This window comes from Stenella coeruleoalba (genome assembly GCF_951394435.1).
Source record: "Stenella coeruleoalba genome assembly, chromosome: 11".
Taxonomy (NCBI): Eukaryota; Metazoa; Chordata; class Mammalia; order Artiodactyla; family Delphinidae; genus Stenella; species Stenella coeruleoalba.
This window is the reverse complement of record NC_137157.1, coordinates 100,017,573-100,044,141: the sequence shown is the minus strand read 5'-3', so window position 1 is coordinate 100,044,141 and position 26,569 is coordinate 100,017,573. Positions and strand designations below refer to the sequence as shown.

General features: G+C 37.9%; 1 protein-coding gene across 12 annotated transcripts in view; it reads right to left on the bottom strand.

Moving 5' to 3' along the window:
* Window positions 1-26,569, bottom strand: part of ERC1 (ELKS/RAB6-interacting/CAST family member 1) — a 399,110-nt gene that overhangs the window by 157,561 nt on the left and 214,980 nt on the right. For all 12 annotated transcript variants that reach the window (XM_079937377.1, XM_079937384.1, XM_079937381.1 and 9 more), the window contains one exon: window positions 19,150-19,310. In XM_079937377.1, the coding sequence (XP_079793503.1) occupies window positions 19,150-19,310 (161 nt within the window). The remainder of the gene's footprint in view (window positions 1-19,149; window positions 19,311-26,569) is intronic.

Below are 26,569 nucleotides of genomic sequence, written 5' to 3'. Positions count from 1 at the left end.
TTCGTCTGTTGATGGGCATTTACGTTGCTTCCATGATGTGGCTTTGTAAATAGTGCTGCAATGAACATTGGGGTGCATGTGTCTTCTTGAACTATGGTTTTCTCAGGGTATATGCCCAGTAGTGGGATTGCTGGGTTATATAGTAGTTCTATTTTTAGTTTTTTAAGGAACCTCCATACTGTTGTCCATAGTGGATGTATAGATTTACATTCCCACCAACAGTGCAAGAGGGTTCCCTTTTCTCCTCACCCTCTCTAGCATTTGTTGTTTGTAGATTTTGTGATCATGCCCATTCCAACTGTTGAGCCCATTCTAATTAGTGATGTTGAGCAGCTTTTCATGTGCCTCTTGGCCATCTGTATGTCTTCTTTGGAGAAATGTCTATTTAGGTCTTCTGCCCATTTTTTGATTGGGCTGTTTGTTTTTTTAATATTGAGCTGCATGAGCTGTTTATAAATTTTGGAGATTAATCCTTTGTCTGTTGATTCGTTTGCAAGTATTTTCTCCCATTCTGAGGGTTGTCTTTTTGTCTTATACAGGTTTCCTTCACCGTGCAAAAGCTTTTAAGTGTAATTAGGTTCCATTTGTTTACTTTTGTTTTTATTTCCATTACTCTAGGAGGTGGGTCAAACAAGATCTTGCTGTGATTTATGTCAGAGTGTTCTTCCTATGTTTTCCTCAAAGAGTTTTATAGTGGCCGGTCTTACATTTAGGTCTTTAATCCATTTTGAGTTTATTTTTGTGTGTGGTATTAGGAAATGTTCTAATTTCATTCTTTTACATGTAGCTGTCCAGTTTTCCCAGAACCACTTATTATTATTATTATTTTAAAATTTTATTTATTTATTTTTGGCTGCATTGGGTCTTCATTGCTGTGTGCGGGCTTTCTCTAGTTGTGGTGAGCAGGGGCTACTCTTTGTTGTGGTGCGCGGGCTTCTCAATGCGGTGGCCTCTCCTGTTGCGGAGCCTGGGCTCTAGGCGCACAGGCTTCTGTAGTTGTGGCATGTGGGCTCAGTAGTTGTGGAGCCCGGGCTTAGTTGCTCTGTGGCATGTGGGATCTTCCCGGACCAGGGCTTGAACCCATGTCCCCTGCATTGGCAGGCGGATTCTCAACCACTGTGCCACCAGGGAAGTCCCCCCAGCACCACTTATTGAAGAGACTGTCTTCTTCACTGTAAATCCTTGCCTCCTTTCTTATAGATGAGTTGACCACAGGTGTGTGGGTTTACCTCTGGGCTTTCTATCCTGTTCCATTGACTGATAATTCTGTTTTTGTGTCTCTACCATATTGTCTTGATTACTGCAGCTTTGTAGTATAGTATGAAGTCAGGGAGTCTGATTCTTCCAGCTCCGTTTTTTTCCCTTAAGATTGCTTTGGCTATGTGGGGTGTTTTGTGTCTCCATACAAATTTTCAGTTTTTGTTCTAGTTCTCTAAAAAAGGCCATTGGTAATTTGATAGGTAGTGCACTGAATCTGTAGATTGCTTTGGGTAGTATAGTCATTTTCACAATATAGATTCTTCCAATCCAAGAACATGGTCTATCTCTCCATCTGTTTGTGTCATCTTTGATTTCTTTCATCAGTGTCTTATAGTTTTCTGAATACAGGTCTTTGACCTCCTTAGGTAGGTTTATTCCTAGATATTATATTCTTTTTGTTGCAATGGTGAATGGGATTGTTTCCTTAATTTCTCTTTCTGATCTTTCATTGTTAGTGTATAGGAATGAAGAGATTTCTGTGCATTAGTTTTGGGGTTTTTTTTGCAGTACACGGGCTTCTCACTGCTGTGGCCTCTCCCGTTGCGGAGTACCGGCTCCAGATGCACAGGCTCAGCGGCCATGGCTCATGGGCCCAGCCGCTCTGTGGCATGTGGGATCTTCCCGGACCAGGGCACGAACCCGCGTCCCCTGCATTGGCAGGTGGACTCTCGACCACTGCGCCACCAGGGAAGCCCTGTGCATTAGTTCTGTATCCTGCAACTTTACCAAATTCATTGATTAGCTCTAGTAGTTTTCTGGTGGCATCTTCAGGATTCTCTATGTATAGTATCATGTCATCTGCACAGAGTGACAGTTTGACTTCTTCTTTCCCAATTTGTATTCCTTTTATTTCTTCTTCTTCTCTGATTGCTGTGGCTAAAACTTCCAAAACTATGTTGAATAATAGTGGTGAGAGTGGACATCCTTGTCTTGTCCTGATCTTAGAGGAAATGCTTTCAGTTTTTCACCATTGAGAATGATGTTTGCTGTGGGTTTGTCGTATATGGCCTTTATTATGTTGAAGTAGGTTCCCTCTATGCCCACTTTCTGGAGAGTTTTTATAATAAATCGGTGTTGAATTTTGTCAAAAGCTTTTCCTGCATCTATTGAGATGATCATATGGTTTTTATCCTTCAACTTGTTAATATGGTGTATCACATTGATTGATTTGCGTATAGTGAAGAATCCTTGCATCCCTGGGATAAATCCCACTTGAACATGGTGTATGATCCTTTTAATGTGTTGTTGGATTCTGTTTCCTAGTATTTTGTTGAGGATTTTTGCATCTATATTCATCAGTGATATTGATCTGTAATTTTCTTTTTTAGTAGTATTTCTGTCTGGTTTTTGTATCAGGGTGATGGTGGCCTCGTAGAATAAGTTTGGGAGTGTTCCTTCCTCTGCAATTTTTTGGAAGAGTTTGAGAAGCATCGGTTTTAGCTCTTCTTTAAATGTTTGATAGAATTCACCTGTGAAGCCATCTTCAGAGGCTGTACTTCACAGTCCTGGACTTTTGTTTGTTGGAAGATTTTTAATAACTATTTCAATTTCATAACTTGTGATTGGTATTTTCATATTTTCTATTTCTTCCTGGTTCAGTCTTGAAAGGTTGTACCTTTCTAAGAATTTGTCCATTTCTTCCAGGTTGTCCATTTTATTGGCACAGAGTTGCCTGTAGCAGTCTCTTATGATGCTTTGTATTTCTGTGGTGTCCATTGTAACTTCTCCTTTTTCACTTCTAACTTTATTGATTTGAGTCCTCTCCCTCATTTCCTTGATGATTCTGGCTAGAGGTCTACCAATTTTGTTTATGTTCTCAGAGAACCAGCTTTTAGTTTTATTGATCTTTGCTACTATTTTCTTTGTTTCTGTTTCATTTATTTCTGCTCTGCTCTTTATATTTCTTTCCTGCTACTGACTTTGAATTTTGTTTGCTCTTCCTTCTATAGTTGCTTTAGGTGTAAGGTTAGATTGGTTTTTTAAATTTATTTATTTATTTTGGCTGCATTGGGTTTTTGTTGACGCACGCAGGCTTTCTCTAGTTGTGGCAAGCAGGGGTTGCTTTTTGTTGCGCTGCGCAGGCTTCTCACTGTGGTGGCTTCTCTTGTTGCAGAGCATGGGCTCTAGGCACACGGGCTTCAGTAGCTGTGGCTTGTGGGTTCTAGAGCGCAGGCTCAGTAGTTGTGGTGCACAGGCTTAGTTGCTCCATGACATGTGGGATCTTCCTACAGCAGGGCTTGAACCTGTGTCCCATGCATAGGCAGGCAAATTCTTAACCACAGCGCCACCAGGGAAGTCCCAGGTTAGACTGTTTGAGATTTTTCTTGTTTCTTGAGGTAGGACTGTATTGCTATAAACTTCCCTCTTAAAACTACTTTTGCTGCATCCCATAGGTTTTGCATTGTCGTGTTTTTGTTGTCATTTGTCTCTAGGGATTTCCTGATTTCCTCTTTGATTTCTTCAGTGATCTCTTGGTTATTTAGCAACGTATTGTTTAGCCTCCATGTGTTTTGTTTTTTACGTTTTATTCCCTGTAATTTATTTCTAATCTCATAGTGTTGTGGTCAGAAAAGATACTTGATATGATTTCAATTTTCTTAAATTTACCGAGGCTTGATTTGTGAGCCAAGGTGTGATCTATCCTGGAGAATGTTCCGTGTGCACTTGAGAAGAAAGTGTAACACACTGTTTTCGGATGGAATGTCCTATAAATATCAATTAAATCTATCTGGTCTACTGTGTCATTTAAAGCTTGTGTTTCCTTATTAATTTTCTGTTTGGATGATCTGTCCATTGGTGTAAGTGAGGTGTTAAAGTCCCCCACTATTATTGTGTTACTGTTGACTTCCTCTTTTATAGCTGTTAGCAGTTGCCTTATGTATTGAGGTGCTCCTATGTTGGGTGCATGTATAATTGTTACATCTTCTTCTTGGATTGAACCCTTGATCATTAGGTAGTGTCCTTCCTTTAGGACAGTGTCCATTAGGTAGTGTCTCTTGTAACATTCTTTAAAGTCTTTTTTACCTGATATGAGTACTGCTACTCCAGCTTTCTTTTGATTTCTATTTGCATGGAATATATTATTCCATCCCCTCACTTTCAGTCTGTATGTGTCCGTAGGTTTGAAGTGGGTCTCTTGTAGACAGCATATATATGGGTCTTGTTTTTGTATCCATTCAGTGAGCCTGGGTCTTTTGGTTGGAGCATTTAATCCATTCACGTCTAAGGTAATTATCGATATGTATGTTCCTATTACCATTTTCTTAATTGTTATGGGTTTGTTTTTGTAGGTCCTTTTCTTCTCTTGTGTTTCCCACTTAGAGAAGTTCCTTCAGCATTTGTTGTAGAGCTGGTTTGGTGGTGCTGAATCCTCTTAGCTTTTGCTTGGCTGTAAGGCTTTTGATTTCTCCATCGAATCTGAATGAGATCCTTGCTGGGTACAGTAATCTTGGTTGTTGGTTTTTCCCTTTCATCACTTTAAATATGTCATGCCACTCCCTCTGGCTTGTAGAGTTTCTGCTGAGAAATCAGCTGTTAACTTTATGGAAGTTCCCTTGGATGTTATTTGTCGTTTTTCCCTTGTTGCTTTCAGTAATTTTTCTTTGTCTTTAATTTTTGTCAATTTAATTACTATGTGTTTCGGCGTGTTTCTCCTTGGGTTTACCCTGCCTTGCACTCTCTGCACTTACTGGACTTGGGTGGCTATTTCCTTTCCCATGTTAGGGAAGTTTTCGACTATAATCTCTTCAAATATTTTCTCAGGTCCTTTCTCTCTCTCTTCTCCTTCTGGGACCCCTATAATGTGAATGTTGGTGCATTTAATGTTGTCCCATAGGCTGTCTTCATTTCTTTCCATTCTTTTTTTCTTTATTCTGTTCCGTGGCAGTGAATTCCACCATTCTGTCTTCCAGGTCACTTATCTGTTCTTCTACCTCAGTTATTCTGCTATTGATTCCTTCTAGTGTAGTCTTCATTTCAGTTATTGTATTGCTCGTCTCTGTTTGTTCGTTCTTTAATTCTTCTAGCTGTTTGTTCTTTAATTCTTCTAGGTCTTTGTTAAACATTTCTTGCATCTTCTCGATCTTTGCCTCCATTCTTTTTCCGAGGTCCTGGATCATCTTCACTATCATTATTCTGAATTCTTTTTCGGAAAGGTTGCCTATCTCCACTTCATTTAGTTGCTTTTCCTGGGGTTTTATCTTGTTCCTTCATCTGATACATGGTCCTCTGCCTTTTCATTTTGTCTGTCTTTCTGTAAATGTGGTTTTTGTTCCACAGGCTGCAGAACTGTAGTTCTTGCTTCTGGTGTCTGCCCTCTGGTGGATGAAGCTAAGAGGCTTGTGCAAGCTTCCTGATGGGAGGGACTGCTGGTGGGTAGAGCTGGCTGTTGCTCTGGTGGGCAGAGCTCAGTAAAACTTGAATCTGCTTGTCTGCTGATGGGTGGGACTGGGTTCCCTCCCTGTTGGTCATTTGGCCTGAGGCAACCCAGCACTGGAGCCTACCTGGCTCTTTGGTGGGGCTAAGGGCAGACACTGGGAGGGCTCATGCCAAGGAATATTTCCCAGAACTTCTGCTGCCAGTGTCCTTGTCCCTGCGCCAAGCCACAGCCACGCCCTGCCTCTGCAGGAGATCCTCCAACACCAGCAGGTAGGTCTGGCTCAGTCTCCTATGGGGTCACTGCTCCCTCCCCTGGATCCTGATGCACACACTACTTTGTGTGTGCCCTCCAAGAGTGGAGTCTCTGCTTCCCCCAGTCCTGTCAAAGTCCTACAATCAAATCCTGCTAGACTTCAAAGTCTGATTCTCTAGGAATTCCTCCTCCCATTGCCAGACCCCCAGGTTGGGAAGCCTGACGTGGGGCTCAGAACCTTCACTCCAGTGAGTGGACTTCTGTGGTATAAGTGTTCTCCAGTTTGTGAGTCACCCACCAGCAGTTATGGGATTTGATTTTATTGTGATTGTGCCCCTCCTACTGTCTCATTGTGGTTTCTCCTTTGTCTTTGGATTTGGGGTATCTTTTTTGGTGAGTTCCAGTGTCTTCCTGTCAATGACTGTTCAGCAGTTAGTTGTGATTCCGGTGCTCTCGCAAGGGGGAGTGAGCACACTTCCTTCTCCTCCACCATCTTGCTCTCCTCTGCTCTTTTTCAAAATGGTTTAACTCTGCTAGGTCCACTGAAATTCAATGTAAATTTAAAATTCCAAGTATAAGTTTCTACAAAAAGCTCCCTGTGATTTTGGCTGGGATTGTGTTGCAATAATAACTGAATTTGGGGGAAATGGTCAGCTTTAAGTTTGAATAATCCAATCATGAACTAGATATATCCCTATTTTTGTTTAGATATTTTTTATTTTCTCACAGTAGTATGGTTTTCTGTGTAGAGATCTTGTACAATTTTTGTTAAACTTATTCTGAAGTACTTTATGCATTTTGATGCCACTGTAAATAATATTGTCTAAAATTTCAGTTTCCATTTGCTTGTTGTCAACATATAGAACTACAACTGATTTTTATGTGTTGCCCTACTTAGACAATAATACTGTCTATGAGTAAAGACAATGCTACTACTTCCTTTTCAATTTTATTATCTCTTGACATATTGCGTAACTAGGACCTCCAAGTATAATAATGATCAAGGGGTTGAAGTGGATGTCTTTGTGTCCTTTGCAATCTCATGGGAAAAGTGTTCAACTTTCATCATTTGGTATGACCTTACCTGTAAACTTTTCATAGGTGCTCTTTTTTGAGCTGAAGAAATTGCCTTCTCTTCCTAGTCAGCTAAGAGTTATTATCATGAATGGATGTTAAAAACATTTTCTGAATATGTGAGATAATTATATGATTTTTTCTTTATTGTTAATATAGCTGAAATTAGCTAATTCATTTTTGAATAGTGAAAAAGCCTTACATTCAGAAATAAGCCTAACTTGGTTATGACATATTAGTTTCTTATTTAATTTGCTAAGACTTTTTGTGGGAATTTTATGTCAATGTTCATAAGGGAGTTTCTCTTTATATAATGTATTTTTCAGGTTTAAGTGTGAGAGTAATTCTAGCCTCATAAGATGAATTAGGAAGTATTTCCTTCTTCTCTATTTTCTGAAAGAGTTTCAGTAATGTTGGTATTATTTCATATTTAGATGTTTAGTAGAATTCACCAGTAAACTAACCTTTGCCTGGAGTTTTCCTTGTGGAAATATTTTTGATTACAAATTCATTTCCTTTAATAGATACAGCCTGGTCAACTTTCTATTCCTTTTTTGATCCAGTTTTGATACACCATATTTTTCAAGGAATTTGTCTATTATATCTAAAATATCAAATTTATTGGCATAAAGTTGTTCAAAATATTCTCTTTTTAAATGCCATTAGAGGGACTTCCCTGGTGGTCCAGTGAGTAAGAATCTGTGCTCCCAATGCAGGGGCCTGGGTCCGATCCCTGGTTGGGGAACCAGATCCCGCACGCATGCCGCAACTGAGAGTCCCCATGCCACAACTAAGAAGCCCGCATGCTGCAGCTAAGACCCAGCACAGCCTAAATAAATATTTTAAAAAATGATTCTACTTAAAAAAAAATATATAAATGCCATTAGAACCTCAAGTGATATCCACTCTTGCCCTCTTCCATTACAAAAATTTGGTAATTTATGAGTCTTCATTTTTCCCTTGATCAGTCTTGCAAGGGGCCTACCAATTCCATTGCTTCTTTGCAGAACCCATGGTTGACTGTAAATTTTCTGTGTTGTTAGCTTTCTATTTCCTTGATTTCTGCTCTTATCTATATTATTTCCTTCATTCTATTTACTTTCATTTACTTTACTCTTCTTTTTAAATTTTCTTAGTGTGGAAACAGTTCACTGAATTCAACTTTCTTATTTTGTAATATAGGCATTTAAAGGTATAAATTTCACTCTAAGCACTACTTGAGCTGCATGACACAAAATTTCACATTTGTATTTTCATTTTCATTCAGTTCAAAATGACTTCTCATATTCCTTATGACTTCTTCTCTGAGCCATGGTATTTAGAATTGTATTATTTAATTTCCGAACATTGGGGGATTTTTCCAAAAATCTTATTATTACCTTCTAATTTAATCCCACTGTGTTAAGAGAACAATTCTGACATATTTTAGTCTTCTGAAACTTATTAAGATTTATTTTTATGGCCCAGCATATGGTCCTCATTGGTGAACATTCCATACATATTTGAAAAACATATATATTCTTCAGTTGTTGGGTGTACTACTCTATAAATATTAAATAGATCAAGTTGACAGTCTTCAGAGCTTCTATATTTTTACTGCTTGTTTTTGGTTCACTTATTCTATCACTTTCTGAGAAATCGGGGTTATAAGCTCCAGCAATGACTGATGAGTATGGATCTGTCTGATCTTCCCTTTAGTTGTCAGTTGGCTCTTCATGAATTTTGAAGCTCTGTACTAGGTGCATGCATATGAAGGATTGTTATGTCTTTCTGGTTAATTATCTGCTTCATCATTATGGCATGTACTTCTTTATCTCCAGGAATACTCTCTGGAAGTCTCTTCTACCTGATACTAATATAGCCGTACCAGATTTCTCATGATGACTATTTACAAGGACTATCTTTGTACATTCTTTAAATTTCAACCTACTTGTGTTTATCACACTGTATGTCTTACAGACAGCATTGTTTCTTTTTTAATCAATTCTAATAATCTCTGTCCATTAACTAGAGTGTTTAGTCCATTTGATTTTGACCTAACTACTGATATGCTGAATTTATATCTATCATCCATTTACCCCTCTCTGCTTCACTCCTCTCTTGTTCCTTTGCTGTCCTTTTTCTTCTGGGTAAATGAAGTAATTTTTAGTGTATTTTATTTCCTCTATTGGATTTTGAGCTTTTTGTTTTTGCTTTTGCTTTTGGTAGTTGCTCTACAGCTAACAATATGCACCTTTAACTTATCAAAGTCTATCTAGATTAGAAATTATAAAACTTTGGGACTTCCCTGGTGGTCCGGTGGTTAAGAACCCACCTTCCAATGCAGGGGGTACGGGTTCAATCCCATATCTTAGGTCAGGGCACTAAGATCCCACATGCTACAGGGCAACTAAGCCCGCGCACTCTAGAGCCCGCATACCACAACTAGAGAGCCTGCACACTGCAATAAAGATCCCACATGCCGCAACTAAGACCAAATGCAGCCAAATAAATAAATAAATATTTAAAGAAAAAGACTTAAAAAAAATCGAAACTGATAGTTTGTATTTTCTACTTCACAAAGTTAACAACCTGACAACCATATGTTTCTACCCTCCCCAATCTTTTGTGCTATTGTTGTCATATCTTTCAATTTTACTCCTATTATAAACTCCACCATACAATGATATTATTTTTGCTTCAGAGTCAGTTGTCTATACTTATCAGCTTATTTACCATGTGTGTTCTTCATTCCTTCCTGTAGATTCATGCTTCCATCTGGTTTCATTTCCTTTCAGCTGGAAGAACATCCTTTAGCATTTCTTACAGAATGTGTTTTTTTAGAAATGAATATTTTTTAATTGAAGTATAGTTGATATACAATATTATATTAGTTACAGGTGTACAATATAGTGATTCACAATTTTTAAAGGTTATACTCCATTTATAGTTATTATAAAATATTGGGTATATATCCTGTGCTGTACAATATATCTCCGTAGCTTACTGTATTTTTCTTTCTTTTAATTTTTTAAGTTAATTTTTTAATTGGAGTATAGTTGATTTACAATGTTGTGTTAGTTTCTGCTATACAGCAAAGCGAATCAGCCATCACGCAGACATACCTCCACTTAGGGATGCATTCTTTGCATATTTATTTATCTGAAAAATGTCTATATTTAACCCTAGTTTTTGGAGTTTGTTTGTTTGTTTTTTGGTCCTAGAATTCTAGGCTGACAAATTTTCTTACAGTACTTTAGAAGAAGTTCCATTTTATTCTGATCTCCAATGTTTTGGATAAGAACTCAGCTATCACAGTTTCCCTTTACATACTGTGTTTTCTTCTTCCCTTGCTGCCTCTGTTCTACTCTTTATATTTTGTTTCTAGCAATTATATTATAATGTTTATAGGTGTGGTTTTCTTTGTATTTACCCAGCTTGGTTTCACTAAGTTTCTAGGATCTGTAAATATACACGCTTTTTAAAAAGACTAGTTTTTAGAGCACTTTTAGGTTAACAGAAAAATTGAGAGGGATGCACAGAGATTTCCCATACACCTTCATAAATCAGTGTATTTTAAATCAAAGAAATATTTCAGCCATTATTTTTACAGACTTGTTTCTACCCCCTTCTCACTCTTTTACCCTGCTGGAATTCCAGTTACATGTATGTTAGCCCATCTGATAATGTCCAACGTGTCATGGAGGCTCTACTCATTCTGTAAAAACCCTTTTTCTCACAGTTGTTCACACTGGATAATTTCTATTGATCTGTTTTAAAATTTATGGACTCCTTCTTTTGAAAGCTCTGTCATTAAGACCATCCACTGAATTTTTTCATTTAAATTTCAGTTTTCAAATTTCCATTTTTAAAATGTTTTCCTTTCTCAGCTGAGATTTCCTATCTGTTCTATCATCAACATTACATTTTCTTGAAGACTTTAAAGCACACTTATAGGAGTGACTTTAAAATCACTGTTAATTCTAATATCTAGGACTTCTCTGACTTGCTTTCTACTGCATGTTTTTGTTCACCATGGGTTACATGTTACTGTTCTTTGAATGTCTGGCGATATTTTTTAATTGAATATAGAATACTGTAGATGATACACTACAAAGACTCTGGATTCTGTTATTTTCTTCTGAAAAGCAATGATTTTTATTCTAGTAGATAATTCAGTTAATAGCTGATTTCCTTGACCTTGTATAGGCTTGGATTTATCCTTGTTGGGCTGATCTGTTGAAAGCTCAGGGTATTTCCCAAACCTCTCTATCTTGATGGGACTCATCCTCCAAATTCTACTGTCCCTGTAGACTGCCTTGGGGCTTTCAGTTTTGTTACACTACATCTATAGTTAGCTTTATTGTAGGTCATGACCCCTACTCCTAAAACCCAGACTTTCTGTTATCTCAGCAAGATGCCTTAAGTTTTAACAAGACTTTTGCCTCTGTGACTGGGTTGGAACTGAAACTTCCCCGGCACTGCTGCTCTAACTCTAGCATCACAATTCCACTTCCATCCCCAGAGCAGCTTATCTCTGGTAGGCCTTGGGTAGTCTGATCCAGTGAACGTGAGGCTTAGTCCTCAGCCAAGGAATTATGGACATCTGACCCCCAACTTCTGCTCAGTATACTGTTTATATATAAATTACTTCTCTGATTTACTCAGAGCATTTGCAACTATAGAATCAAGGATGTCAGAAGGTCACCTAGTCAAAGAATCATATGATTTTTAAAACGACAGGAATCTTAGAGATGCAGGAAACCCTTTCATTTCAGAATGAGAAAACTGCCAACCGGAAAAGTTAAGTGCAAACTTAACAATTTTCAGTTGTATCATGCTTTGCAAATATTCAGCTTGACCAATTTCACAGTGTTTTTATCACGTTATCTCATTTAATCCTCACAACAACCTCATGAGGTAGGTCAAAGTATTATTAACCCGGTTTATAACTAGCTCAAAATGTAAACACATTCTTTGCTACAAAGAGCATCTTATAATACCTTTTTACTCAGAATCTTCAACCAGGAAAAGCTTATGATTAAATAAATGGATTACTATTTCTACATACAAAGCTTGAGGGAAGTTTTATCCATTTACAGAATGAGTAAATACCTTTATGGTACTCTGAGGGACACAGAGAATGAAGATCCTGAAAGGAAAAGATTTTTTTTTTTAATCCCAAACTGAAAAACCCTCTCATAATGCTATATTATGTAAAAAATTTTCTTAAAATGAGTATTGCAATTAGCTTAAGGCATTAGGTTACCTACCTGGAATAGCTGTCCCTTTAACTGTTTCAACTGTATTAAACAAAGGGACTAGGGTTCATCCTACACCTCCAGTAGAGAAAAAAATAAAAAGATAAGTAAGAAGTAGGACAATAATCCCACTCCTTTCCCCTTTAGGAAAAAGAGGATGACCTATATTCTTAATTTCATCCCTGCACAAGCGAGGACATTCTTGCACACAAACCATATACTGATGGGGGAAAGACAGAATTATAAAAACTGGAAAAGAGAGGGACTTTGGGGCCTTTATCTGAAAAGTTCAGCTCTTTACTTAGAGATTACCACAGCCATTTAAGACATTTTAAATGAAAAAAATTATTAGGAAGCATGATTTCTTCAGGAAAGTGGTTTTTCTGTTTGGAATTTACATCTGGCCTTAAATGGCTAAAAGGTAGAATGGATTTAGGATTAAGGGAGGAGAACGGGCAAGGGATATTAGGGTTGTTTGTAAATGATTCTAATTCAGGTCACAAGAAAATAAAACGATTTGAGAAAAACATTTGAAATACTCGTGCCTCATCTCGTGAGAAGCTGAGCATCACGGTCACCGTTTAGGAGCAGGGAAAGGTAAGGAACTCAAATACTGTACTGTAAATACTGTAATTACTGTACTTAATTAACCCATCTCCATCACTGTCCTTAACAACTCAGAGCCCCACCTAAACTCTTAGTTCTGATGAGAAAAGATGTTTGACAGTTGACACCACACATTCTGTGAAGTAGGACGCATGAGAGAGCTGGATGTGAGGGTAGAAAAAGAGGGGACAGAATTAAAGAGTTAACCAAGGCTAGGAAGGAAGTCCCCAAGTCAAGAGTTAGAAACTTTTCTTTATAATTTTAATTAGGACCAGTCCCACTAGTGTTATTTATTGCTATACTATACAGCATACTTTGCTTTCTTTTTCAACTCAAGTGTAGGAAATTTTCATAAGAATTTATGTGATTTCCCACAAAATATTTAAAGCTCAGTATTTCAGGCCACTGTGAAAAATGCTTCCAACTCCACTAAAAGTCCTTTGTCATATGTCCAATGACTCAAACAAAGGCACTTGGTGGAAGTAGACATAAGTGTGGCTTTGCAAAAAGTATACACGTTCTAGTTCTCACGTATCTTAAAAGGCATTTCAATGTGTTACTAGCATATAATCTGCACAACTATTACCAATTTTGTGGTTAATTTGGAAGACTGTCATAGATCCCCAAGTGGGATTTTATTTTTTAATGTCAGCAAATCTACAATAAATTTTAAAATGAAATTCTACAGAATATTGGGAGATAAAATAATTTAAAATACAGTCTCATTTTAATTATTCAAAGTAAAACAGATTGATCACCTAACTATACTAACCCCAAGTAGCCTGAACTTTTCCCAGTAACCATTTTCTACAGCTTCCTTAATTCCAAGCATACTGCATTTTTCTCTCAAATTAAAAGGCAAGTATTTTTTAAATGCCAGAATTCAGATTACATTACTGAACTCTTCTTAGGTACATATGAAAATTTATTTTACGTGGGTGGGAAGTCAGATCTTTCTGTAGCCAGAAGTCATCTCACGAGTATATAACGTGGCCCACAGCGCTGACTTCTCTAGCGACTTTATTAATGGGACGCTATTTATCACACAGCTCTAGATTCTCAAAGAAACCAAACAGCGATTCCACCACCACCTTCCGAAACAAACCGATTCTCAGTATAGTCAAATGCATAGTTTGATAAAAGTTTACTCAAAATGAAACGTGAGTCTTTTGAGCTGTATTCATAATGCGAACATAGGGTGAGACTGCAGTAGGACTCTGAATGCAGGGCAGTGGAGAATGAATCAGCTCATCTAGAAATCCTGATAGTGAAGCTCGTGACCTGAACTGATACTCAGAATTTATTAAGGTTGTTATTTTATTACTTTCCTCCCTCTCCCGTTCACCCCTTCTTTCTTAGTCAAAGGGGTTAACATAAAAGTGAAGTAAAAAAACAGTGATTAACAAAACCACAGCATGAGGAGAAGAACCAACATGAGATCTGCCAATGAAAATGTCCCTTCTCCCCAGGGCTAGCCAAGCAACTCGAGTGCTTCTTCTGAGACACTGGCAGGCTACCAGGTGAACAGCTCCACATCTCCCCAGACTCACGGCCGTCTGTCTGTAACAGACACTCAGAAATTACAATTATAAATACTAGGGTTAGAAGAGAACTATCAGGGCATTCCTTTTGGTTTGACTAGTTCAGGATTATTCCAGAAAACTAGACTATCCTGGAGCTTTGCTGAAGGACTGTCTCTACAAATAGGCCAACCATCCTTTCTTCAGGGAAGACTTTTCTTATTCCAGATTCAGTCACACATGTTTCAGGCTCTTGTGCACATTGCATTCCCTTCATATTTCTTCTGCATTTCAAATTCTCTGGTTATAGTAAACAAGTCCTTTTAACTTGTTCAGTTATTATTAATAAAACAATGAACACATTTAAAATATGGTGGGTCCTGCCATAACTACAGAAGGAAGAATCTTTTTGTCATTGCCAACAGCCACAGATAGGATATTACCTTTCTTCTTTTACATTTTGCTCAAATACTTTTCTGATTTCCTGCAAACTGTTGCCAGTAAGTACACGCAGCAAGCTAACAATACCCACTACTAAGGGCTTCCTATGCCAGGCACTGCTCTCAGTCCCGTATAGCAACAATTTCTTATCCTACTGTGATGAAGATGCTATGAAGCTGGGACAATCATTATTGCCATTTTACAAATAAGGAGACTGAAGCACAAGAAGGCTAAAGAACTTGCTGAAGACACAGAGCTCATAAGGGGCAGAGTTAGAATCCAGATTCAGGCTCTCTCATTCCAGGAAGTATGCTCTCACTATTTGCCACAAGTAATTAGATGCAGATACCATGCAGAACTCCTTGGGGGGAGTGAACTCCTTGCAAACTGACAATGAACGAAGCAAATTCTGAGCAAAGTTGTAGAACTGAGACACTCCCAACCCAGGACAGATGATTAGCAGAAACTGTTCAACATATGGCGAGGAGTCCAGAACATAGCAGAAGAAAGTCTATTCCCTTGGTCAGCTATGCAGTGAAAAGGAATCAAAAGTTTACTGTATCAGAACCCGCAATATGTCATTCATAGTGTTTTGTGTATAATTATGCTTAGGTTAATTGTACAGCTGTTGTTTTTTTTTTTGTGGTACGCGGGCCTCTCACTGCCGTGGCCCCTCCTGCCGTGGAGCATAGGCTCCGGACGCACAGGCCCAGCAGCCATGGCCCACGGGACTAGCCGCTCCGTGGCACGCGGGATCCTCCGGACCAGGGCACAAACCTGCACCCCCCGCACCGGCAGGCGGACTCCCATCCACTGTGCCACCAGGGAAGCCCAATTGTACAGCTTTTGATTGAGGTTTTATGAATTATTACTTAATATTTGTATGCCAAACTTTAAAAAATTAAACTATAGTTGATTTACAATATTATGTTAGTTTCCAGTGTACAGCATAGTGATTCAATATTTTTGTTTGTTTGTTTTGAGTTTTTGTTTTTGCAGTACACGGGCCTCTCACTGTTGTGGTCTCTCCCGTTGTGGAGCACAGGCTCCGAACGTGCAGGCTCAGCGGCCATGGCTCACGGGCCCAGCCGCTCCACAGCATGTGGGATCTTCCCGGACCGGGGCACAAACTCGTGTCCCCTGCATCGGCAGGTGGACTCTCAACCACTGCACCACCAGGGAAGCCCATGATTCAATATTTTTATACATTATACTTCGTTTAAAATTTTCACAAAATAATGGCTATATTTCCCTGTGCTGTACAATTAATTGCTGTAGCTAATCTCCAAAATATACAAACAGCTCATACAGCTCAATATCAAAAAACAAACCACCCAATCAAAAAATGGGCAGAAGATCTAAATAGACATTTCTCCAAAGAAGACATACAGATGGCCAAAAGGCACATGACAAAATGCTCAACATCGCTAATTATTAGAGAAATGCAAATCAAAACAACAATGAGATATCACCTCACATCAGTAAGAATGGCCATCATCAAAAAAAATCTACAAACAATAAATGCTGGAGAGGGCGTGGAGAAAAGGGAACCTTCTTACACTGATGGTGGGAATGTAAACTGATACAGCCACTATGGAGAACAGTATGGAGGTTCCTTAAGAAACTAAAAATAGAGTTACCATATAGTCCAGCAATCCCACTCCTGGGCATATATCCAGAGAAAACCATAATTCAAAAAGATACATGCAACCCAGTGTTCATTGCAGCTCTATTACAATAGCCAAGACATGGAAGTAACCTAAATGTCCATCAACAGATGAACGGATAAAGAAGATATGTTTTATATATTTATACATATATATGTATACACACACACACACACTCACACACACTGGAATATTATTCAGCCATAAAAAGGAATGAAATAATGCCATTTGCAGCAACATGCATGGACCTAGAGATAATCATACTAAGTGAAGTAATCCGGACAGAGAAAGACAAATATCATGATATCACTTACATGTGGAACCTTAAAAAAAAAAAAGATACAAATGAACTTATATACAAAACAGAAATAGACTCACAGACATAGAAAACAAACTTATGGTTACCAAAGGAGAAAAGAGAGTGGAGGAGGGATACATTAGGAGTTTGGGATTAGCCACCACTCTCAACAGCATGTTTGGATAGACGATTTGGCCTGAAGTGCTTAATTTGTTAAAAGAAAGGTATTAAACAATCATTTTATTAAGATATGAAAATGAGAGGCAACGACAAGGAGAAATTTAAGTGCAAATTAAAGCAAGGACTACTTTAAAAACTTTAAGTCAGTAAATCTGCAGGACAAAAATCTTGTAGAAAATCTAAGAACAGCATGATGCTGTAGTAGTATCTCCGGAGCAGATGAGGAAGGTGATTTAAGACACAGGTCACCTGTCAGAGCCAGGTTTTAACACTTATTTCTAGAACTTTTATTCAATGTTTATTCATCAAATTTCTATACCACTTGTAAATTCTCTGAATACTTTAATTACTTATCCCATGCTTTAGTGCATGAGTGCTTGATCTTACCAAAAACAGTTTTGCAAATCACAGTATTTTTCTGAAATGTAGTCTCTAACCTGGGTTGGCAAGGGAAGTCCATAAGAAAGTTTAGCACTGTGGTTCCAAAAATAATAATAATAAAACAAAAAAATCACACGCAATCCCCTTTTAATGGTTTAAAGTCAAGCATTCTTTAAAAAGTTCTTTCATATCTTTTCAAAGTCCTAATAATAAAGGAAAATTCCTTTACAAATCCACCACAGTTTTGCTATGGACACTTGAACTGAGTGGGAAAGATCTGACAAGTCGAGTCAAGATACTGGTACACAGAGAAAACGAAACAATACTCCTATCCCGTTGCTTTAGCAGGGCCTGTTTGTGCTTAGGAGTATCGCATCGATACCTTGTATTCCCGAATATTATATCCATCCTTCTTCTATGTTCTTATCATCAGTGATAAAACCTTGTCTTAAACTGCTTCTACTAACCTGGTCGTAAGAAGCAAACTTTCTCATCATGATACTCAGAACCCTAAATTCTCCCCGTTCTCCCTGCGTATCAACCTATTTCTGGCTCCAGTTATCTGTCACTTCCGAGAGCACATCACCTGTAATACTTTTCTAAAAGATCAGGCTCTCTTAACCTCCCACTGTGTCCTAACAGTCCATAAGCACAGGGGACACCCCGACATTTGTTTCCTCAACTCCTGGGCTGCCGTCATGATAACAAAACAATCATGCCCCATGAAAATTCATGCCGAGGTGTCATGGCAAGATCCTCTGCTACTTTGTAATTCTCATATTCAACATTTATTGATAGTTCAAAGTAGCAGGAGAGGGGATGTTAGCTTCAAGCACTGGCTGGGCTCAGAAAGACTGTTTACTTTAGGTCAGAGAGAGTGCGTATTTATTGCAGAGAAGAAGGAACTAACAGAAAGTGAGCAAAGATTATGTGAAAGAAAATTAATGGAGACAGATTGCAGAGGAGGGAACCAGAGCTTAAATCTGTGATAGAAATAAGAAGGGAGCTTGGTGAAGGAGAGACGGTATCTCCTCTGAGTCAGAAGAGAAGACGACAAAAACACAGGTAACTGCTGAGGTGATGAAGGTAACCGAGGGGTCCCAGCATAGACTTGGTTTCAGGAAAATGAGAGCAGGACAATTACATAGGGGTGGGGATCGGAGTGATGGAGAAAGTACTAAGGGACTTAAAAAAGAGACATACTTGTTATGAAGAGAAGGAAACCAGAACTTTTCAAAGTCACAGAGGAGAAAAAGAAACAGCTGTATTATGCAGAGCAGATATATACAGCCTTCACAACAGACTATCTCAAGGAAGCTGCAAGATGCCTGGGAAGTAGGAAAATGATGTAAAGAAAGGTTCTGCTAAAAGTGACAATTCTGTAAAAGCTGACTGGAGAGCGTGGCAAATATTAATGGTTAAATATGGGGGATGGGTATAAGGAGGTTCATTATACTATTCTCTACTTTTGTGTACCTTTGGAAATGTTTATAATAAAACATGTTTTTAAAAATTGCCTAGCCATCGTGTGTCCTCAGGAGCAATGGTTATCTTCCTCAGAAAGCTCAACAACTTGCCAGAACTTTCCAGAAGGTTTTAGGAATTTCAGAGACACAGTTGCATACGGATACATACACTCTAGAGGACTGCAAAATTCAGTGACAGGGAGGCAAAAAAAGTTTCCATTTGACCAGGATTTGTCCCCAATTTGTTCTAAGGAGTGAGGAACACAAGTGAGCATTAAAATTAGGCTAAGTGGGTCAGGCGTGACAAACAGGGCCAGAAGATGAAAGCGATGAGGACAAGTATTTCTACTAAGCATACGCCTGAAGACCAATATTATAGAACTTACTTCATCTCCAGAACTTCCTCTAAGTGTTTTCTTCTCTCGGCCCGAAGGTTGGTCAAATGAGTCTCCTTCTCTGCCAGCGACTGCTGAGTGCAGGACAGCTTCGCCTTCATGGACTCCAGCTCCTGCTTTACCTTCTCCATGGCCATCAGCAACTCCTCCACCTACGATCAACACACAAAGGTCAGAAACTGAGCATCTGGGCCAGGTATAGTCAGAGGAGCTGGGCAGTGGGCAACGCCTGGGTCCACAAAATTGAAGACACACCCATCAAAAATTCTGTACTCTCGCAGGATCAGACATAAATGGCAGTTAAAGAAATACATCTTTCATCTTCCCTCCACTATAATTCTTCTCAGTTTAGGTCCAAAAAACCCTCATTTTCTTTTTGACAAATGTAAGGGCATCAGAAGTAACACTGTGCCAGAAACAATCCCTTCTAAGGAATTTATTTGGAAACAGTCCAGAAACTTCCATGGAAATAACAATATAATGCAGATAAAAATATAAGGAACAAAATCATAATAAATATTTCTAGAAGGATTTTAGGAAATAAAAGCCATAAACTTGACTAATACCAGATGCAGAATAAACATAAATGAGTCATTTTTATTCGTTCAAACTAAGATTCTTCTGTTTATACCATTACAAAGAATTTCTTGTTAAAGAAACAGCTAGAATTCAATCGGATAATTTCCTGCTCTAAAGCTAGGTAGGTAGAGATTTTTTGAGGAAGGCAGGAAGAAAAAAAATATATGACCAGATAGAGAAGAGACAGAATGCTTTTAAAAGACCTGTAAAGGACTTCCGTGGTGGCGCAGTGGTTAAGAATCTGCCTGCCAATGCAGAGGACACAGGTTCGGGCCCTGGTCTGGGAAGATCCCACATGCCGTGGGGCAACTAAGCCCATGCACCACAACTACTGAGCCTGTACTCTAGAGCCCTAGAGTGCCACAACTACTGAATCCCACGGGCCTAGAGCCCATGCTCCACAACAAGAAAAGCCACTGCAATGAGAAGCCCGCGCACCGCAACGACGGGTAGCCCCCACTCACCACAAATAGAAAAAGCCCACGTGTAGCAATGAAGACCCAACACAGACAAAAATATAAATAAATAAATAAATAAATTTATTTTAAAATAACTAAATAAAATAAAAGACCTGTAAAAACATGAGAGAAAGAAGACAGAATGCTAAAACACAAGAAACTAAGAGAGCAAGTTCTGTACTTTATCAGTTATTTCCACTTACTCCGGGTGGTTCCAAAATCAGATTTAAATGAACACGTTCATCTTAATTCAGAGGCGAAAAGATGTTGCCAAAATATCTGTTATTACCTAAAAACAACCTCAACCAGAAAATCAAACAGCCAAGTATACCAATCACAAGAGTTTACAGTCAGTTTGCTACTTGACAAGAAATAATCTTGGTTATAATCCTTTCCAGAGGTAGAGGTGAGTGTAGGTAGATGGACTGGTAACAGCTGTTAAAAAGTTACACTTAGTTTTTTGGCACCTGAATTATTTTACTTTGGATATCTTCTCGGAAGTGATCAAGTTAATGCTCTCAGCTAAACAGCCTCCTGACAGTCCCAGTTGCTGTGAGATTTTTTCTTATTATGCAGATCTCTTTGGATATGTATTCACATATCAGCAAGCTTTACAAGAACATATAACTGCCTGCCTTTTTGAAAACTGTCAATAAGGATGATTCTACGTTATCAGTTTAATTCATATAAAATCTTAGCAAAAACTAGATTAAATTATGCCCCAAGGTATACTCTTACAACACAAAATCAGCCATCAACAGCATCATTTATAGAAGGTCTAATAAATAGTGAGATGTGTCCACCTTTTATGAACTTAAGCGTATCTCACAACATCTCCCTCCCATCCTGTCCTTCACTGCTCCAGGCAAGCAACGGTGTCAGTTTCTTACATAACTTGAAGAGATATCTTATACATACACAAGCAAGCATGTATAAACTATTCCTCCTTTTCCTATACAAAGGTAAGCCCACTCTATACATACTCTTATGCATCTAAAGATTTTAGTAAATATTTATTGAAATACAGCATAAATAAAGAAAAATATACAAAAATTATAAATGTATAACCTAAAGAATTCTAAGTGAACAAACCCATATAAAGAGCACAGACCAATAACCAGAACATTACCATCACCCCAACCCCCCCATACCCCTTTTCTAGATTAAGAGTAACCATTATTCTAACACTCCAGATTAGTTTTGTCTATTCGTTTTAACTTTATACAAATGGAATTACATAGTATATAATTTTAAGCACAGATTTCCCCCCCCTGGTGTTATATCTGTGAGATTCACCTACATTGCTGGGTAAAACTGTAGTTCTGTAATTCTCATAACTATGATATTCCACTGTGCAAAAATAGCAAAATTTACTGAAAGCACTTTTGATAAACAGAAGTTTTAAATTTTAATGGCATTTAACAAAATCTTTCCTTTATACATGTTTATGTTCAGAGCTTTTTGTATAATGAACATGACAATTTTGTCAACCTCAAGGTCATGAGGATATTATCCTTTCTTCTAAATCCTTTCTTGGACTATACATTCACATTTAAATATATAACGTATATGCAATTGATTTTTTAATATGGTGTAATGGTCAGACTCATTTTTATCAACATGGATATCCAATAGGCTCAGCACTGAGAACGGTAGAAGGACTTCACAGTCATGGTAGGAAGGTACTTTGGGCCTACTTGGCAAAAGATCAGAAATTACTTAAAGACAACTTATAAATTATAGGAAAAATAATTTAACAATGTTTTATATTGCACATAACCACCTTTAAATTTCATAAATGATCCATCTGAAATATCATATGCACTGATAAAAGGTGTATGTATATATTCTAGAGCTAAGAGCAAAACACACACTTACATACTCACGACCCAGTAGCTTTTGTTAAGTGCAATTATCCAACTGTATTCTCTGACTCTCCTGTGATAGGTAATCGCTATTCTTAATTTGTGTACTTATTTCCTTGCATTTCTTTATTTTTACCTCTGATGCATATATTCCAAAATAAATCACTACTCAGTTTTATCAGTTTATGAACACTGAAAAAATGCTATTACTGACTTTATTTCATCCAAAATTATGTTTACTCATGCATATAAAAGAAGGGCCCACCATAGGAGTATAACCCGGATCTAAGAGCAAAACGCACACCTACGTCCTCACCACTCCAGAGGTAAAAGCAATGACAGTCAACAGCACTGAGGACCACAGCTCTAAGGTTACGGTTTCTCACTAAACTGAATGGGCTCCTTGGAAAAATTACTGATTCCAGATTAGGAGGCAGAAATATACAGAAGATGGACTTTGCACGTGCAGTGCCAAAAAAACAAGAGAAAATAAGGATCATGACACAGAAACTCTGATAAAACCAGAAAAAACACAGCCGAAGAAAGAAAAAAAGAAAGCTTAGAGGAATACCCCTTATGACTATAGATGCAAAAAATACTATAAAATCAAAGCCAGCAAGATATAAAAATTGAGATTTATCCCAAGAATACAAGGTTGGTTTAACATATAAAATAAATGTAATAAATCATATTAATAAAATACATGGCAAAAACCACATGATCATTTCAAAAGATATAGAAAAAGCATCTGACAATTTCCAAAACCCTTTCATGATAAAAATATTCAAGAAACTAGGAATAGAGGAGAACTTCCTCAAGCCAATAAATGGCATCTATGAAAAACTTTTAGTGATGAAAGACTGCATGCTTTCCCTCTAAGAGCAAGAACAAGACCAGGATGTCTGTTCTCACCACTTCTGTTTAATATTGTACTAGAGATGATAGCCAGTAAAAAGTAAGCTGCAAAAAATTTAAAGGCATCCATATTGGAAAGGAAGACACACAATTTTCTCTAGCTGAAGATGATATAATCTTATAAAGAGAATAATCCTAAGGAATCCATCTTAAAAAGTAAACAAATAGGGGCTTCCCTGGTGGTGCAGTAGTTGAGAATCCACCTGCCAACGCAGGGGACATGGGTTCGAGCCCTGGTCCGGGAAGATCCCACATGCTGCAGAGCAACTAAGCCCGTGCACCACAACTACTGAGCCTGCACTCTAGAGCCCGCGAGTCACAACTACTGAGCCCGTGTGCTGCAATTACTGAAGCCCGCATGCCTAGAGCCCATGCTCCACAAGAAAAGCCACCGCAATGAGACGGCCGTGCACCGCAACAAAGAGTAGCCCCCACTCACTGCAACTACAGAAAGCCCATGCGCAGCAACAAAGACCCAACACAGCCAAAAAGAAATAATTTTTTGTGTGTGTGTGTGTGGTACGCGGGCCTCTCACTGTTGTGGCCTCTCCTGTTGCGGAGCACAGGCTCCGGACGCGCAGGCCCAGCGGCCATGGCTCATGGGCCCAGCCGCTCCGCGGCATGTGGGATTTTCGTGGACGGGGGCACGAACCCGTGTCCCCTGCATGGGCAGGCGGACACTCAACCACTGCGCCACCAGGGAAGCCCAATAAATTTTTTAAAAAGTAAACAAATAAGTATACAAAGGTTACAGGATACAAGATCAATATACAAAAATCAACTGTATATCGATACACAATGAACATTCCAAAAATGAAAGTAAGAAGACAATTCCATTTAATATAGCATAAAAAAGAAGGAAACACCTAGGTATAAATTTAGCAAAAAAAAAAAAAAGAGCAAGATTTCTGTTGAAAACTATAAAAGGTTGCTAAAAGAAATTAAAGATTTAAATAAATAGAAAGACAACACGTTCATGGATTGAAAGATGTAATATTAAGATGGCAATACTCTCCAAACTGATCTACAGGTTCAACAAAATCCCTATAAAAGCTCTTTTTCCCAGAAACTGACAAGCTGACCCTAAAACTCATATGGAAATGAAAGACAGCTAAAATAAGTAATCTGGGGGTGGGGGGAAGGAGGACTCATACTTCTTGACTTCAAAACTTACTACAGAGTTTCAGGATGGTACTCGCATAAGGATGGACAAAGAGACCAATGGAAAAGAACTGAGAATCCAGAGATAAACCCTAACTTTTATGGTAAACTGATTTTTGACAAGAGTGTCAAGGCAATTCAATGAGGGAAGAATATTCTTTTGATTGAAAGGTGCTTGGACAACTGCCCTATTGCTTTACATTTTAAAGTTCCCATGCCATTAACTTCTTAGCGAAAATGAGTCACTTGTCTTATAGAATGACCCACATTTTGGATTCAGTTGACTGGTTTTTTTTAATGATACTATTTGTGGTGTTGCTCTGGTCCTCATGTTTCTTGTAAACTGAAAGTAATAGGTAAAGGCTTCATGAGATTTGGGTTTGTTTGGTCTTTCTGACAACAGTGCTCCATAGGCAAGGTGTGTACATCATATTATATCACATAATGACTGTCTGTCTCACTTTTAGCAATAACACTGATCAGTGTCTCAGAACCATTTATTGAAAAATCCATTCTATCTTCACCTTTGACATCCATCCAGTATCCCCGTAAACATGGATATGTTTCTATGCTTTCTATTATGATCCACTGGTTTGCCTATTCCTACACCAAAACCACATTATTTTAATTATTATAGCTTTATAAGGTTTGACATCTAAGAGAAATGGTGTTCTCTTTTCAAGAGCATCTTAGCTATTTTTGAATTTCTGCAAAAAATATTTCCTGAGTCTAGCATAATCCGGGCACTGTTCTACAACAGTTCATGGAAGAGATATACGGAAGAGATGTATATTTAGGACTTTAATATCTTTCAGAAAAGATTTATAATTTCCCCCATAATGATCTTGAACATTCTAATAATACTTATTCCTTGGAACTTTATACTTTTTTAAATGCTATATTAAATATTATCTTTTTTAAAAATGTAATTTTCATTTTGGTGCAGGCTATAGAAATGCTGCTGATTTCTATAAACTTACACTGTATCTAGTGTCTACTTAAAGAGTCTTTATGGACTTTTTCTCTACTATGTAGACGAACATTCATATCTTAATGATAGTTTTCTCGCTTACCTTCCAATCCTTATAGTATTTATTTCTTTTACTTGCCTTACTGCAGAGCCCAGAAAGTCTACACAGATGTTGACAGCACGCACTCTGTCTCATTTCTGATCATAAATAGAATACTTTAAAAGTTTTATCCATAAGTAAGTAGTATAATTTTTAATAGCTGTCCTTTGACAGGTTAAGGAAATTCCCGTCTACTACTAGCTAGTTAAGAATTTTTTTAAATTATAAATTAATGTAAAGTTTCTGCATTTGAGAAACTTGAGATGATTATATGACTTTTCTCCTATCACGTTTCAATGTGGTAGACTACAGTAAGTAGTCTTCTAATGAAACCACTATTAAAATCCTGCAATGAACCTCACTCCTTCAAGCATATCTTTCCTCTTCACACACACTCACCTTGGACTCCAGCGATATTTTGTTCAGGAATTTCTGTATTTATGTTCGTGCTTGAGACAGGCCTAAACTTTTACTTTCCCGTATTAACTCTGTCAAGTTTTGATATGAAGTTATGCTGGCCTTATAAAATATGTCCCTCTTTTTTATTTTTCTGGAATTGTTTCTATAAGATTGAAATGATTTGTTCCTTGTATGTTTATTAAAAATCACCAATATAACTCTCTGGGCTTGAAATTTGTGGGAAAAAATTTTATTACCAACTCTTTTTTTTTCTTTCAGGTTTTCTTTTTCATATTTAGCTAGCTTTGCTGAGTTTCATTTTCCTTGGCATTTGCTCACTTAGTCTAAATCTTCAAATGTACTGGCAAAGATATCCTTGTATCTTTTCAATACTGGCAGGACTTGGAGTTAGGAGCCCTTTATCATTCCAAGAGTTGCTTGCTCACTGTGCCTTCTTTCTTTTTCTCTTTTAGTCTCACCCAAGGCCAGTCAGTTTTCTCAGTGTTTTCAAAGGACCAATTCTGGGTGTTATGGACCCTTTTTATAAAAAGGGGGGAGGTTTGTCTCTTAGACTCTCTACCTTGGGCTGCCATGGACATTTTCTTTTGTCCTGCCAAGATACAAAAACCAATGTTCAAGTTCAACAGCTTACCAAGTACTTATCTTTGAATTCCCTCTCTGTTCATCCCCTGGCCTGAGAATTTTCTACATTCTTGACAACTTATGAATGCATATTTTATCAGCCATCTTCAATTGTTTCTGTGGAAGTTATTTTCCCAGCATCTAGTCTGCCATGGTTACAGATATGTTTTATCTTTCATTCCAAACTTGAACTTACAGAATTTCCTTGTTAGTAAAACATAATTTTCTTAAAGATTGCTTAATTTTCCCACCCATTTGAGTGCCAGGTCAAGGTGTCAAGGTATTTCCACCTCAGATCATACATACATCCAAATAAGCTTTA